General features: G+C 59.6%; 1 protein-coding gene across 1 annotated transcript; it reads left to right on the top strand.

The window, feature by feature from the left end:
• Nucleotides 1-5,634: 5,634 nt before the first annotated feature.
• Nucleotides 5,635-14,560, top strand: UBXN11 (UBX domain protein 11). Its single transcript, XM_068172506.1, has 11 exons — nucleotides 5,635-5,655; nucleotides 5,932-6,032; nucleotides 6,765-6,819; nucleotides 7,777-7,853; nucleotides 8,328-8,442; nucleotides 9,715-9,932; nucleotides 10,120-10,307; nucleotides 11,107-11,227; nucleotides 12,284-12,387; nucleotides 13,418-13,564; nucleotides 14,232-14,560. The coding sequence occupies exons 1-11, from the start codon at nucleotides 5,643-5,645 to the stop codon at nucleotides 14,392-14,394; spliced, it is 1,302 nt and encodes a 433-aa protein (XP_068028607.1). The 5' UTR covers nucleotides 5,635-5,642; the 3' UTR covers nucleotides 14,395-14,560.
• Nucleotides 14,561-15,359: the final 799 nt, after the last annotated feature.

Here is a 15,359-nt window from a genome sequence, read left to right as displayed (position 1 = left end):
CCCCAGCTGCTGGTGTGAAGGATGACCATCAGCCTCCCCACCACGGGGGGACCACCCCACCTCCCTCTCGAGGAGACCTGAACATGGTCCGTGAAGGAGCCCACGGACACGGCCAGCGTGGGACCCTCTGGAGAGCAGCAGGGCCCCTCCCCACAGGTGTTTCTTCCCCCTGACCTGTATTTATGTACGTGTGTAAGATACAGCCCTGCTTGTCTGGGCCAGCTCTGCCCGCGTGGTTGGTGTCCTTGTCCCTGTCCTGCCCACAGCCTGGCAGTACCCCCGCCCCAGCCCTGATCCTGGTGCCAGGATGGGATCCCAGTGCCCTCTAGTGCCCATGGGCACAGGCAGCTCCGTGGCCGTGGACTTGGAGGAGGGAGGCACTGGCCAAGCCGTGCCCTGGGAGCACCGGGGGCTGCGGGGCCCCTCCAGCCCCAGCTCAGGGGGACCCCAGCCTGTGGCCTTGGGGGTCCCTGTCGTGGCACCCCGGGCTGGGCTCAGAGCCAGCAGCGGCCCCTGTCCCTGGCGCAGGGCTGCATCACAGCTCAGGTCACTCATCTTTCGAGCGCCCAGGACAGAGGTTTCACCCACTTGGGTCCAGAGCAGGAGCTCCCCGGGGATGTGACTTGGAGCCAGGGGAACACGGGCTGGGAAATGGAGACAAGTGCCTCTGTGCTCGCTGCTGGGGAGAGGACACGGCTGCCAGCAAGAGACTGGTCACTGCACGGGGGCAGCGAGCACTCATCGCCCTCGCAGGGGGCAGCGCTGACAGCCCGGGTGCGCCGGGCGACATCAGGCGGCTCCAGCCGGCTGGGGCCTGCGCGGCTTTCACCAGCAAACGCCCGTCTTTTACGTGCCTCCATTGCCCCGGTAGCCGTCCGGGCAGGGGGACAGGCAGCCACACGAGCGACTCAAAGGAAGGGACGCTGAAGAACGTGAAAGCCCCTCAGTACTGCAGAGGCCCCCGCACGCACAGCCGCGCCCCGAGCCGCGCCCGCACCGCACTGGAAGCGCGGGGGTGCGCTCACGATTTATATTAACCCCGCCAGGCTGTGATTGGCTGAGAACGGGAGCTGGCGGCGCCGGATTGGCCGGGGAGAAGCGGGCCCTGCCGCGGGATTGGCCGGGGCTGCGCGCGGGCTGCCCCGCCCGTCCTGAGGGGGCGCGCGGGGTTCCCGCCCGAGCCCCCGGGGACCGCTCGGGACCGGTCCGGGACCGCTCGGGGAACCCCCGGGGACCGCTCGGGACCGGTCCGGGACCGCTCGGGACCGGTCCGGGACCGCTCGGGGAACCCCCGGGGACCGCTCGGGACCGGTCCGGGACCGCTCGGGACCGGTCCGGGACCGCTCGGGACCGGTCCGGGACCGCTCGGGACCGGTCCGGGACCGCTCGGGACCGGTCCGGGACCGCTCGGGGAACCCCCGGGGACCGATCCGGGACCGCTCGGGACCCGCTCGGGAAACCCCCAGGGACCGCTCGGGACCGGTCCGGGACCGCTCGGGACCGGTCCGGGACCGCTCGGGGAACCCCCGGGGACCGATCCGGGACCGCTCGGGACCGGTCCGGGACCGCTCGGGAAACCCCCGGGGACCGCTCGGGACCGGTCCGGGACCGCTCGGGACACCCCCGGGGACCGATCCGGGACCGCTCGGGACCCGCTCGGGAAACCCCCAGGGACCGCTCGGGACCGGTCCGGGACCGCTCGGGACCGGTCCGGGACCGCTCGGGGACCGCTCGGGAAACCCCCGGGGACCGCTCGGGACCGGTCCGGGACCGCTCGGGACCGGTCCGGGACCGGTGCGGGACCGCTCGGGACCGGTGCGGGACCGCTCGGGGAACCCCGGGGAGCGGTCCGGGACCGCTCGGGGAACCCCCGGGGACCGATCCGGACCGCTCGGGACCGGTCCGGGACCGCTCGGGGAACCCCCGGGGACCGATCCGGGACCGCTCGGGACCGGTCCGGGACCGCTCGGGACCCGCTCGGGACACCCCCAGGGACCGCTCCGGAACCGCTCGAGCCCCCGAGCACCGCTCCGGGACTACTCGGGGACCCCCGGGGGATGCTCACTCGGGGATCCCGGGGGATGCTCACTCGGGGACCCCCGGGGGATGCTCACTCGGGGATCCCGGGGGATGCTCACTCGGGGACCCCCGGGGGATGCTCACTCGGGGACCCCCGGGGGATGCTCACTCGGGGATCCCGGGGGATGCTCACTCGGGGGTCCCGGCCCTGCTCCCCCCCGCCTCGGGCCCGGCCCCTCCAGCCCCGAGGGTTGAAGCCCCGGGAAGGGGCCGGTGCTGCGCCCCCACGGCCCCGTCAGCCCCGGTACCGAAGCGGGAGAAGGCGGAGACGAGCCCGTGGTGTCGGCAGCAGCGCGTTTATTGCTCCGCTCCGCAGGGCCGGGGGCTCGCTCCGAGGCCGGGGGTCGCGGCAGGAACGGGGGCGGTGCCGGTGATGCCATCCTGGGGAGGGTCTTCGGGGGGCTCCGGGGGCGGCGGGCTCCGGGGACCCCTCCGGCTCAGCGCAGGTGCAGGAGGAGCGCTGCCACCACCCCCAGCGCCACCGAGAGCAGCGGGAGGCTGGCGCCGGGCGGGCTCAGGCTGCCGCTGGCCGTGGCGTTGCTCGGGGCAGCATCTTTGGGAGGGGGCAGCTTCTCGTTCGCCACCTCGTCCTTCGCCTGGCCGAGGGACTGGGAAAGAAAACCGCTTCAGACATCCCTCCCAACAGCAGCACGGCGGCGAAAGCCCCGAGACCCCGCACAGGATGGTCCTGGCGGCACTCCAGTGCCCACGCTGCCCCACCCCAGGCAGGACAAACAGCCTCCTGTCCCCTGGCAGGTTCCCCTTCACACTCCAGCTCTCGGCTTTGGGCTTGTCCCAAGGCAGGGAGGGAAGTGAGCTCTCCCTGGACTCGCTGTCCTGCTGCTGCCCGCGGGCTTTCAGAAATTAGGGGGGAAGTGGAAGCCAGGGAGTGGTCTCTGCTCCTCCGGCCGCTGCGAGGAAGTGGTGAGAAGGTGTCGGGCCGCAGCCCTGCAGAAGAAGAGAGGTGAGGTGTGGGAAATGCCCGTGCTGGAAGCGAGGGGCAGGGGGAGAAGGGACCCCCGACCCCGGGCTGTGCCAACAGGGAGGGTGCAGTCGGTGTGTGAACTGCAGCACAGCCAGGGTGGCGAGCTCAGGGCAGTTTCTTTCCCTGTCTAACGCTGCCCTGGCTGCTGGGAAAGCCATGCTGTTTCCCGCTGTGAAGCACACTGTCTTACACCCCTCCCCAGGGTCCCTCTGGAGATGGGAAAGGACCAGGAACGGAGCCCAAAACTCTGCTCTGCCCCTTTGCCACACTCTTGTCCTTTCTGCCTGCTTTACGAGGGGAATATCCCAAAATCTAAATGCTCCCCATGGAGCCAGCAGCAGGTCCCAGCTGTGAGGAACTTCGTGAGTGAAATAAGCACAGGCAGATCTGGCCCCGTTACCAACACGCTGTAGGGGGAAAAAAAATCATCCCAAAAGCTGCCCCAAAGTGCATCGTGCTCCCCAAAAGTGCTGGTGGGTTCATCCCTAACACCCAGGAGAGCCCCGATGTCCCTCAGCCTGGCTGTCGATCCATGGAGCCCCCCAGCAGGGAGGGAAGTAACATCCAGAGGAAACCACAGGCGTGTGTCCACCAGCCCCTCCAGCCCAGCATCCCCACTGCAGGCACGGCCAGCGGGCAAAGGAGAGGCGGGAAGATGGGCTGGAGAGCTCTGCCAGGGTTACAGAGGTGAGTGGTGCCCTCAAGGCAAAGAAAGGCGTTAAAAAAGCACCACATGGAAGAGTTTGCACCTTCCGGAGCACAGCACAAAGCTCCCGGCGAGACCACAGCGGTTAAAGCCAAAGAGAAAACCAAAAACGGAGGTTTTTTCAGCTGGAAGCAGAGATCCCCCCGTGCCTGAGCCCTCCCCGGGCTGGGCAGAGCTGGGAGCCAGGGCTCGTCCTTACCAGGCACAGCACGAGCAGGGCGAGCAGGGCGAGCAGGCGGGCGCGCTGGAGGGGCGGCATGGCCGGGGCTCGGCGGGGCTGCGACACTTCCGTGGCGCTTCCTCGCCTGCTGCGAGCCTTTAAGCCCGGCGGTGGCACCGCGCACCCAATCGCGCCTCCCTTCCCCAAAAGCCGGCGGGACCGGCGCAGTTTGGGGAAGTCGCATCCGCTGCCTGCGCTGGGAGGAAAAAGGTGCCGGACGTGGAGCTGGGATCTCCGGCCCCTGGAGCTGCTGCTCTGCATCCCCTGGCACGGGAGCAGCTCCCTGCTCCGTGGCATGGCAGCGATGAGCGACAGAACAGAGAAAAGTTCAGCTCTCCTGGAGTCGCTGAATAGAGCTTAAAGTGGCAAAATAAGACAAAAGGGTGTAAAGGGGTGAGCACAGGATGTCAAACATGGCTGGAAGCAGTGGAGAAACAGATAAAAAGGATAAAAATAAAATTCCCCGCTACAGTTGTGTGGGGTTTTTTGGAAGTAGGTAAAGAGAAGCAACGGTGCGTCCCCAAAGAAAAAGTTGAAGGAAAGGGTGAAACCCCTCAGGCTCTGCTTCTCCCTGGGGCCTCTCTGTCCTCACACCCACCAAGGACTGAGAGCGACTGAAACCCTCCCTGGATCACCGGGAGGGTTTGCAAATTGCAGCCCAGGTTGGAAGGAACAAACCTCCTTCCCTCCAGGTGGAGCTGGAGCCAAGATGTCCCTTGGGATTTCAGCTACAGATCCTAAATAAAGGGGGGAATGCCTCCTTTAACCCCCCAGCCCCCTCTGCTCACAGCAGATCTCTGAGCTCCCTCACCCTGCAGCACAGGAAACGAAAGGGATCTGGTTATTTTAAGATGATTTGAAATGAATAAAGTCACTGGAACGTGCTGAGAACACACACCTGCTGTCTGGCTTCGTGCTGGTGAAGCACATCACGGTGAGCTCCCCGTCAGCTTCCACCCTGAGCCGAGGGCTCTCCTGTGGAAAAGCTTCACCAAATTCAGCTCTGTTTTGCTCCTTGGGCAAGCAGAAATCACTGGAGCACAGCCAACATCCCTGGCAGTGTCCAAAGCCGGGTTGGACAGGGTTTGGAGCAACCTGGGACAGTGGAAGTTGTCCCTGCCCGTGGCAGGGGCTGGGATGAGATGGGCTTTGGGGTCCCTGGAGCCCAAACCCGTCTGTGGTTCTGTGCACGCCGCATCAAAGGAGGTAAAACCGGGGGGATAAGTGGCCTGTCCCGCTCGCCTCCAGCTGGCGAGGCCGAGCTCCCTGGAGAGCAGCAGGTGGGAAGGGGGACACCCAGGAAAGGCTCCTGGGATGGTGACAGGCGCTGGGATGGGGCGAGCTCAGGGCATCAGCGAGGCCAAGAGCAGGGCCCAGGTGAGAAAACAGAGACCGAGGAAGCAGGTGAGGGAATCGGGAGGAGCTCCGCGGCGTGAGCAGCCGCAGGCCAGGCTGGGGGCTGTGTGCGGAGGGGGGCTGAGGAGAAAAATGGGACCCACTCCCGGTCCTGTCCCACTCCCGGTATCCCGGGAGAACGCGCGCGGTGCATGCTGGGAATTGTAGTTCCCGGGGACTGCAGCGCCCACCGCGTGACCGGCGCCGGACCAATCGCAGCTGGCCCCGCGTCGCCGTGGCAACCGGCTGTAAACAAGATGGCGGCGGGGGGTGAGTTTTCGGGCGAGGCCGGGCCTGGGCCAAGGAGTCCCCGCAAGGCACCCTGCGCTCCTGCTCGGGGTCAACCCTGAGGAAGAGCATGGGGGGCAAAGCCCCTGAGGGATCTGGGGGTTCTGCCCCATCAGTTTTTCGGTGACACCCCAGGCCAGACCCCTTCCTGGGGCTCCCCTCTGGCACACGCAACCAGGAACCAAGGGATTTCTACCCGAAAAGTCCTCCCTGCTGTGGCAGACCAGGAACCCTGCTCGCAGGTATTTGTGCTTTCAGGTGCAGCTCACGCTGATGTGGAGCTCATGTCCTCTCTGACGGAAAAAATCTCTCTGTTGGAACAAAAAGTAGAGAAGCAAGAACAAGAAATCCAGCTGAAGGTAAAAGCCAGCCTCTTGCTGAGCCCTCTCTGTCCCCTGCCACAGGAGTTCCACCTCTCAGACCTTGTGTGGGCTCAGAAGTCCATCTGTGGCCTGTGTTAATTACCCAAATGAGCCCTTTACAAAGCAACAGAGCAGTGGGATCAGGCCTTGGGGTGGCAGAGGGGACAGTCCCTGCTGGGACTTCTTGCAGCAGTGACTGCTGCACCTTGGCACTAAGATCAGCAGCTCTTTGGCTTCAGAACTTCCTTTTTTTTTTTTTTTTTTTTTTCCTTCCCTCCTGTGGTGGTACATGCCCCCCTTTGTTTTCTGAAACAGCAGCTGCTCACAGCAGAGTCATCCTGGAGCAGCTCTCTCTGCATCACTGACTGGAATAAATACCCCTTAAAATCTTGGAATAAATACCTTTTTTTGTTCAGTTTGGATTTTTTTTAAGAAGTGGCTGCAGAGTTCAGTTTAGTTCCTAGACCAGCCCCTCCCCGCAGGTCTGAGCAGGAGCACCTGGTGCAGATGGAGGACTGGGAGATGGGTCACCCACTCCTGGAGCCCTCCATTTATCCCAGCCCTCATTTGAGTCTCATTAAGGTGTTTGTGGGGTGATTCAGCCCTTCTGACCCTTTGGCCTGCGCTGAGTGGGGTGAGAGGAGCTGCAGCAGCCCTGGTAATTGTGGCGGCTGTGCCTGGCGGGGCTGAGCCCAGGAACTGACCCGGGCCTTTGTTCTGCCCCTGAAGGACGGGAGGATCGCCGAGCTCCAGGAGAAGATAAAGATTCTTCAGGAAGGGGAAGGTAAAAATTGTTCTACCTTTGGCACCTGTGGGAGAGCTACAGCGCTCTGGGCAGGGCGGCAGAGCAGGCCTGGGGCCAGCTGGGCTGTCCTTGGCTCCAAAAGCCAGGAGCCTCCCTGGTGAGAGGTGGCAGCTACACAGAGGGGCCATTTCCCAGGGCAGAGCTGCACCTTGAGTCTGTTACTCTGCTGCAAAACATCCTGAGCTGTTTTTCTCTGGGTTTCTAAGTTTCCATGGGTGTGAAGCCAACCACAGGCAGCCGAGGATGGGCAGAAGAGCAGTAAACACTGCAGAGTTCAAACAGCAGGAAAGCAGCTCCTCACAGCTGGGAGGAACCAAGCACACACTCGGAGCCTCCGCAGGATTCCGGGCCCAGCCTAACTCTAAATTGAGCCCAGCTTTCAGTGAGTCACTGGAGGTCTTTTCCCCTGCTCGGTTCCCTGGATCCAGCAGCTTTCCAGCCCCAGCTGGAGCCCACACACGTCTCCTGCAGGGCTGAACGGCCTCGTGTGCGCAGGGCTGTGGTGAGTTCTCCATTTCCTGAGCACAGAACTCAGATGTGGCTGTCAAACCACAGACGTGTGCACTGTTCCTCCTGCTGCACCGTGCTGCCATCCAGCCAAGATTCCAGGATCCAGCTTCAGTGGACACCTGCTCCCTTTGGGCTCCTCAAGGCTGAGGGAGCCAAGCAATTTCCACTGTGTGCTTGCCAACAGCACCACTCACATCAGCTCCCACGGCTTAAAACTTCCCTGGGGTTGTTCACAACTGTCGTTTAGTCTGTCAGCACCGCAGTCAAAGCACTGCAGGGTGAATTGTCACGTTCAGCCCCTGTGTCCCAGGGGTGGGAGTTCACTGAGCACAGGCAGGTGCTGCTGCGGCTCTGCCCTGTGTGACACAGGTGATCCACAGCTCTTCCTTGAGGATCGTCAGAGGAACATCAGCTTTTCTCTTACAGATGCTTCTGGCTCACCCCCCAGAGAAGAACTGGAAATGAGGTGCCTTCAGCTGCAGAGCCAGGTCTGGGAGATGGAGGTGAGGCTGCTCTGCTTGCCCTGAGCCAGCTCTCCTTTGGTTTGGGGTCATTGCAGTCCCAGTTTGGCCTTTTCCAAGCTGCCCCTTTGATCCTCACAGCCCTTCACCTCTGCAGAGAAGGAGCAGGTTGGATGTGAGCAGCAGGCCAGGAGAAGGTTTTAAACACACAAACACCTGTGCCTCCTGCGAGCTTCATCCCGATTTCCAGGGCTGCAGGAATGCCCAGCTCCTGCAGCCTTGGGAGGTTCCTCTGGCACTACAAATCTCTCCTCCTCCCTTTTCCCTGCTGCCGATAGAGCTGCTATCACTGCCCTGCCAGGGAGTCTGTCTGTCTGCCAGGGCCAAGGAGCCCCAAGACAAACCTGTTCCACCTCCCTGTCTGCCTCTCACAGCCACAGCTGACCCCTCTCGGGCTCCCTTCTCCCGTTTCCTGGAGCTCTGGTCACCAAAGCCGACCTGACTCTGGTCTTGCAGCGGTTCCTGAATGACTATGGCCTGGTCTGGGTTGGAGAGGCACGGCACCAGCTGGGAGACACAGCATCCCTCCAGGAGGAAGAGGAGCTGCCAGCAGGGAACCTCTGCGAGCCGGGTAAAGCCCAGCACTCTTGGCTGAAGCTGCTAGCCCAGCTCCCACTGCATGCTCAGAGAAGGGAGAGTAGAAAAGCACCAAAACCTCAGGATCTGGGTCTTCAGAATTTGGGATCCTGGGCCAAGATCTTCACATCAATCCCTCTCAGGGACACAGACATGGAGCAATGTAACAGGAGCTCAGCAGAAGGTTTAATTTTATATACCTGTGTTTTGTACACCCTGCTGGGGGAAGAGGGGGTCCCTGATGGCTCAGCCCTTCAGGAGGAGACCTCAGAGCAGCTATTTCCTGCAGAGTTCACAAACCCTGCACATTTGAGGCTTGGCTGCTCTAATGACATTGACACAGAGTGGGTGGAAAATGGAATCAGGTGCTTTGTGTACACAGGAGCTGTAGTAACTTAACCACAGAGCCTGGCTCCATCAGAGAGTATTGTTTGCCTTTCCTCCCAGCCACCATGTGAGGGTTTAATTGAGACCTGACTCTGCTGTCTGGGGTTCAAGCAGCTTTGGCAGTTGCTCCTGAGGAAGCAGTAACAGAGGGGAAAAAAATTATTTGGACTGTAGAGCCAATGCTGCTTCCTAACCACCATGCAAGCATTAGAGTAGAGCTTCCCTTAGATGCAGGAGGGGAGAGACAGAGTGAGATCAGCAGAAACAGTTTTGGTTTCAGCTCACTGACCCTTTTCAAGGGTATTTCTGCATCATTCTTTAGCAACTCATAAAAAAAAGCAGAACAACCAAGGACTTCAACTCAACTAAGATCTTTCCTCTCATTTCCTCTTCTGACTTCTTTCTCTGTCCTGTCACAACCCTTTTACTGCTTCCCCCTGCCACCCTCAAAGCCCCAGACAAACATCCTGGCAGAGTCCCTGCCCTGCCGCAGGCAGCTGCCTCTGTTTACACTGGCACCTCCTCAGCACCTGTGCCCTGATCCTCTGATCCAATCTGCTTAACCCAGCTGGTGCAGCTCCTCATCCTGCACGGCACAGGGACAGCACAGCACTCCTGAGAGGATCAACGAGCCCAGCGTGGGCTCCAGGAGCTGCTCTGGAGCTCTGAGCTGCAGCCCCAGCGCTGCAGCCCCTGCCCTTGTGGTTCAGCACACACCCCAGGGACCTGGCAGGGCTGTGCCACGGCAAAAGGTTGCACCACGTTCTGCAAACGTGTGAAGGGCAAAGCACAGGCAGCCCAGCAGTGTCAGGGCTCGAACACACCACAAATTCACACGGATAAACCCGTCCTGCCCCCCAACTCTGATCCCTCTGCACAGGTGAGGCCGTTGTTTGCAAACGCCAGATTGATTTTGATTTAATCCTGGAGAACGTTAAGGATTTGAACTCGCTGGTCGGAGAGGGCATTTCTCAGATCGAGCACACGGCCCGGGGGGCTCGGCTGAGGCAGCCAGAGCCGCTCCCCCTGACCCTGTACCGAAATGGGATCGTCGTGGGACACGGAGCCTTCCGGCCCTACCAGCACCCAGCCACGCAGGTGAGGAAAGGGCTGAGAGGAGTCAGAGCCATCCTGCCAGCACTCACTGGGCCCCAGGAAAGGGGATAGGGCTTCTGAGCTCATCTCAGTCGTGCCGAGGAGCCCAGCTGCACACTGCATCCCCACAGTGCCTCGTATGTCCCGTGCAGTAATTCCTAGAGATGGAGATTCTGTGTCTTTGGTGCAGACCTTTCTGCACGGCCACAGCAGCACAAACAGGAGCAGCCCAGCAGAAAGATCAGTCCCGAGCTCAACAGCAAGGCTGAGGTGTGACCACGAGCTCTCCTGTTCTTTCAGCAATGCCTGCAGGACATCATGGATGGGTATTTCCCCTCAGAGCTGCAGCCACGCTACCCCGACGGTGTCCCCTTGCAGGCAAGTGCCACATCCAGCTCTTGGGCACGGTGGATTTTGCTGGATGGTCCCCACAGAAGGGGAGGCTGAGGTTTGTGGTGCTGTGCAGGTGTGTCTGGGGCCAAGGGAGGCACGGAGGGCACCTGCAGCAACCGTTACAGGAAGGGTTTCAGCATCAAGGTTGAAGGGTTCCTGTGCCTCAGTGAACCTGCCTTGGAACAAGGCTTCTAAGAGCACAGCAGGCTCTGTAAGAGAAGCAGCACGTGCAGGAAATTAAGAGCTGTGTCACAAAAAGGAGGGAAAAAAAGTTCTCAAATAGTTCCCCTGGAAAAGCTCGTAACATGAGATTGGACAAGCACCTTCTAAAGAGGATGTCATGAGAGTTTGTTTTGCCACAGCTTAAATGGATTTGGCCACCTGAGGTTCTCTTGGGCCCCAGTTTTTGATTTCTCAGAAATGGCAAAGAGCCAAAGCCACACTTGCAGGCAGAGAGCCTCAGAGGACTCAAATCTAGGTCTTGGAGTGCACCTGCAACGTCAGCAGGCACAACCAGAGGCTGGACTCTCCCTGTGCCATGGAGAAACCAGGGCACAACTGCCTGAACAGGACAAGGTCGGGCCAGCTGGAGCGAGCTGGGAGCTGTGGAGGTTAGAAAGTCACATGGAAGGGGGATTGTGCAAAGCTCTGGGGGCTGAGGTTCCCTAGAACCTGCGCATCCTTGGTTTCGTTTGGGGTTTACAACTGCTGCTTGGCATCGCTGTGGTTTATTGGGCTCTGATGCAGCAAGAGGAGCTTGGGCAACAGTCAGATTTGCTTACAGGTCACTGACAGGAGGGACGTGGTGTTTCAGAAGCCAGACCTTCCCGGGAGCTTTCCTGGCCTTGGCCAGATGGTGGGTACTTCAGAATCCAACCAGGTGCAGGAAACCTCCAAGATCCCAGGTAAACTCTTAAACCTGCCTCGAAAGTGGTGCTCATTCTTTAGGAGGAGGATTCTTAAACCTTACCAGGGCAGTGCAGGTGGTAGGAGGGGAATGTGAGGGTCAGAGCCTGGCATTGCCTCAGGAGCTGGGAGCCAGCAGCACACACAGGATCCTCTCAGCATTAATCCTGCTTAAGAACGGGACGTGACAAGTAATAAAAGAATAGAAATTCAGCAGGTTCCCAAAAACACATCTGCCCCGTGCCTTTCTGAAAGGCCAAGCTCCTTCCACCTTCACCACATCAAAGGATGCTGAGGTAACCCTGCAGGCCTGGGGGGAGAGCTGCTTGCAAACACCACACCTTTCAACGAGTTCATTCCAAAAATCTAAATATCGTCAAGCCAAATTTACCGTAACTGCACCGAATATGGGACAGTTTCTCTTCTGACTTTCACAACAGAATATGGGACATCAAAGGCCACAGATTCCTCATTTTGCTTCTAGATTCTTGCATTCTGTGCCAGCATTATCTGATAGGGCTGGGAAGTCAAACAGTCAGTCAGAGACAGAAATCAGTGGCTCTGTGGGTGCATCACTAAAAAACCCACCACATGTATCCCTCATGAGAAACAGCTGCCTGCTTCCATACAGCTGGCCTCAGTCACCTCAAGGCTAAAGCTAAATATCTCCTTTATCTAAGCAGTAAAAAAAAAATAAATAAATTGTCCAGGAAGAAAGGAATGGACATCTACACCCTCACAAGGTGAAAAATGTCCAAGTCTGTTAAAACGGTGATAGTCCCGGTTTGTCACAGCAGAGCTAGCTGCCTGCTGTGCATCCCAGCTGTGCACTGCACAGTTCTCAGTGTTGATGTTGACAATCAAACATTTAGTGGGGCAGAAAGTGGGACAACTTCAAGAGAGGAACCCGAGAGCCGCTCTGGGCCTCGCTGGGGTGCCAAGAGCTCTCCCTGTCGGCGGCCGCGCCCTCTCCTTTCACCAAATCTGCCTCTTCTGGGGGCAAAACGTTCGTCACAAAGGTCACACACGGACATATCTCCCCTCTGCTCTGCTAGGTCCCAAAGCCTCCTGGGAGCAGGTTCCCAACAAGCTTTCCCAGCCCCTGCAGCACAGAGGGAGAGTGGGCAGTGCCCGAGGCGTGGCCGGAGCAGCGCCACAGGTACGAGTGGGCACCCCAGACACCCCCAGGAGGAGACCAGGGCCGATGCTCTGGACTCAGCTCCCTGCACAGCATCCACACCCCCTCCCTGGGCCTCTCTCAGCTCCGTGTAACCTCCCAGAGAGGCTGCACCAGAGCACACGTGGCACTTGCCTCGTGGCTGTGCCCGCGCTGGCTGCTCTCCCTGCAGCCCAGGCGGCGCCGACACTCACCTGCTTTGGTTTTAGGGTTCCGATGGGCAGCAGAGGAGCGAGGAAATCCTGGTGGAAACAGCTGGGCTGGCTGCCGTGCAGAGGTACAGGAATAGCCCCCCAGCCCTGCCCTGTCAGGATCTCCTCTTCCTCCCATTTCATCTCTGCAGGTTTAGTTCAGGGAGTTGAGTTGAGGAATGGACTTTCCCCTTTTAGACCTTAGTTAGACAAAAGGCCAAATTTGGTCCTTTGGGAAAACCACTGAATTTTTCATGGCAAACATGCCATATTTTACAACTCTAACAAAAAGCTTCTGTTGTTCAAAATGTCACTTATTTATGTGAAAGTTTTCCCGACAACAAGCCAAGGCCTAAGAGTTTGTAACCACTGAAGGAGCTCTTTGCAGTCATATTTAATGGAGAACCCCTCCAGGAAACTGATGCCTGGGTGGGAGGTCTCACTAACAGCACTTTTCCACTCAGTCTTCTGGCAAGCCGAGACCCAAATAGCTAATGGAAAAAAAAAAAAAAAAACAAAAAAAAAACCCCAAGCAGATTATTTTTAATCAAAGAAGTAGGGCGAAGTACTTACCAGACAGCCCTGGTTTAAAATGAAAAAGCTAAAAAAAGGCCCATAACCCTCTTCAAGGCACCTTCAGGTTGGGAAAGCACAGCAGCAGTTTGGGCAGCGGGTTGGTCTGGGTGCCCATGGTCAGACAGGGCCTCATTCACCTCAAGGACATTCCCAAACATGAAACTCCTGTCCCCTGGTCTGGTCATGGAGGCCCTGCCTGCTGAGTGGAGCTCACTCCTGGGCTGACAGGGTTCTCTGATGCCCAGGGTGAAGCCAGCTGAGGAAGCTGGAGCTCCTGCCCCCGATCGCTGCACCCTGCGCGTCAGATCCGAGAGCGGGGAGCAGACGTACGAGCTGAGGCTGCTGCTCACAGACACCATCGGGGACCTGCGGCGGCACCTCGCCCACATCAGGTACCCCAGCACTCCCTCCCCTCCTTGCCTGGCTCTCTAGGACCCCAGAAAAGGGTTCTTGAGGTCCTGGAGCTTCAAACATCAGCCTGAGCTGGGCCACAGCCCTGTGTCCACCTGACACTCTCCAGGCAGCAGTGCCAGGGTCCTGAGAAGCTCAGAGCATTTCATACCCACCTTTGCCACACAGCAATGGAGATAAACCTCTTCTGTCCTCCCAAAATTGCCATCAGATCCAGGCCCATCGCTGCCTTTGCCTCCTTCCAGCGCTCACCCAGCTGGTGCCACCCTTCCCAAGGTGCTGGAAGCTGAGCTGCAGCCTTTGCTTTGCTGTGTCCCAAAACACCTAACGCTGCACAAGGGCCCCCTCAGCCTACTGGGGACAGCTCCAGATGGCTCAGGGCCCCCTTTGCTGTCCCCTCTTCCCACTCCTGCTGCAGGCCTGGCCTAGTGTGAGCCCAGGATGAGCTCAGTGCTGGTGGGATGCACGAGCCTCCTTCCTCCCCACTGCAGCTGTGCAGCTGGCCAGGCTGCTCCGTGCCTGGCTGGCTGCAGTTTGGGCTGGAAGCCCTTTTTTCTGCTCTTGCATAACCACAGCTGGATCAGTCAAAGCATCTCAGCAAATCCTTGGGGAATCCCATGAGTAGAAGATTGCGCTGTTCTTTCCTAGGGGTGGAAACTCGGACTATGAGATCATCAGCACCTTTCCCCAGAGGGTGTACACGGACAGCTCCAGGAGCCTGCAGGAATGTGGGCTGGTCCCCAGGGCCTCCCTGCTGCTCCGCAGGAGAGACCCCTCCCGGCAGGAGGGGAGGGGGCTGCAAACAGCCTAAGAGCTGCTCACCCCCAGCTCTGCACAGGGAGGGAGCAGGGAAGGAGCTCTCACCTTACCCGACCTGCCCTGGCTGGGAAAAAGGGAGAGGTTTTCTTTCCAGATTCAGTTTCACTGTGCCACTACCTGGGATGGAGAAGAGCTGGGAGCGGCCATTTGGCCACTCCCTTTGGCAGAGGGGGCCAGGACCAGTCCTGCTGCCTCACAGTGGCTGCTGCTCCCCAGGACAGTGACACTTCCACCAGCTCACCTGGGCTCCAGGCCTGGCTCCTCATCTCTGTGCAGGGTTACACAGGCTGCCCCCTGCCCAGGGGAGCCTGCCAGCCTCACCCCAGCACTGGGCAGCTGCTTAGCAGTGCTCAGGGACTGGAGCAGCAGGATGGACACACAGCCAGGGGCAGTTTGCCTTCTGCACACAGCTGCTCCCTACGGATCTCACCTGCTCTGACAGCAGGGGACAAACGGGCTCAGTTCCACGGTCTCTGCCGGAGCTAAACCTGAAGGCCTCGAGCCATTGCAGTGCTGGGGCTGAGCCAGGCTCGGCTCAGCCCTGCTACTGGGTTTCCTGTACGTGCACAGCTCCTTCCCTTGGACAGCCCCCAGCTGCAGCGGGGCCCAGGCTCCAGCCTGCCTGGAGGTACCCGCCCTCCTCCTCCCGCTGCTGGATGCTGCAACAGGACACCGTGTCATTGGAGACAGCAGAATCCCTCCGTGCTCTCTGCCCAACCCTGAACAAAGCATCTTCCTCCCTGTCCCGTGGGCTGGGGCTGCACTTTTCCCTTTCCCTTTCCCCAGCACATTCTTCCCATTCCAGCTGTGACAAGCTCTCACTTGACTCCAGCTGACAACACTCCCACTCACGCGAGGCAGGGCCTTCTGGCAGGTTCCTTCTTCACACAGACCCAGCCCTCATTAAAGGCTCCCAATAAAACCCTTTATTTCAGCTGCAATTTCCACTTTCTTTAG

The sequence above is a fragment of the Anomalospiza imberbis genome, chromosome 25, assembly GCF_031753505.1.
Source record: "Anomalospiza imberbis isolate Cuckoo-Finch-1a 21T00152 chromosome 25, ASM3175350v1, whole genome shotgun sequence".
Taxonomy (NCBI): domain Eukaryota; kingdom Metazoa; phylum Chordata; class Aves; order Passeriformes; family Viduidae; genus Anomalospiza; species Anomalospiza imberbis.
The sequence above is the reverse complement of the archived record's forward strand: the minus strand, read 5'-3'. Positions and strand labels throughout refer to the sequence as shown.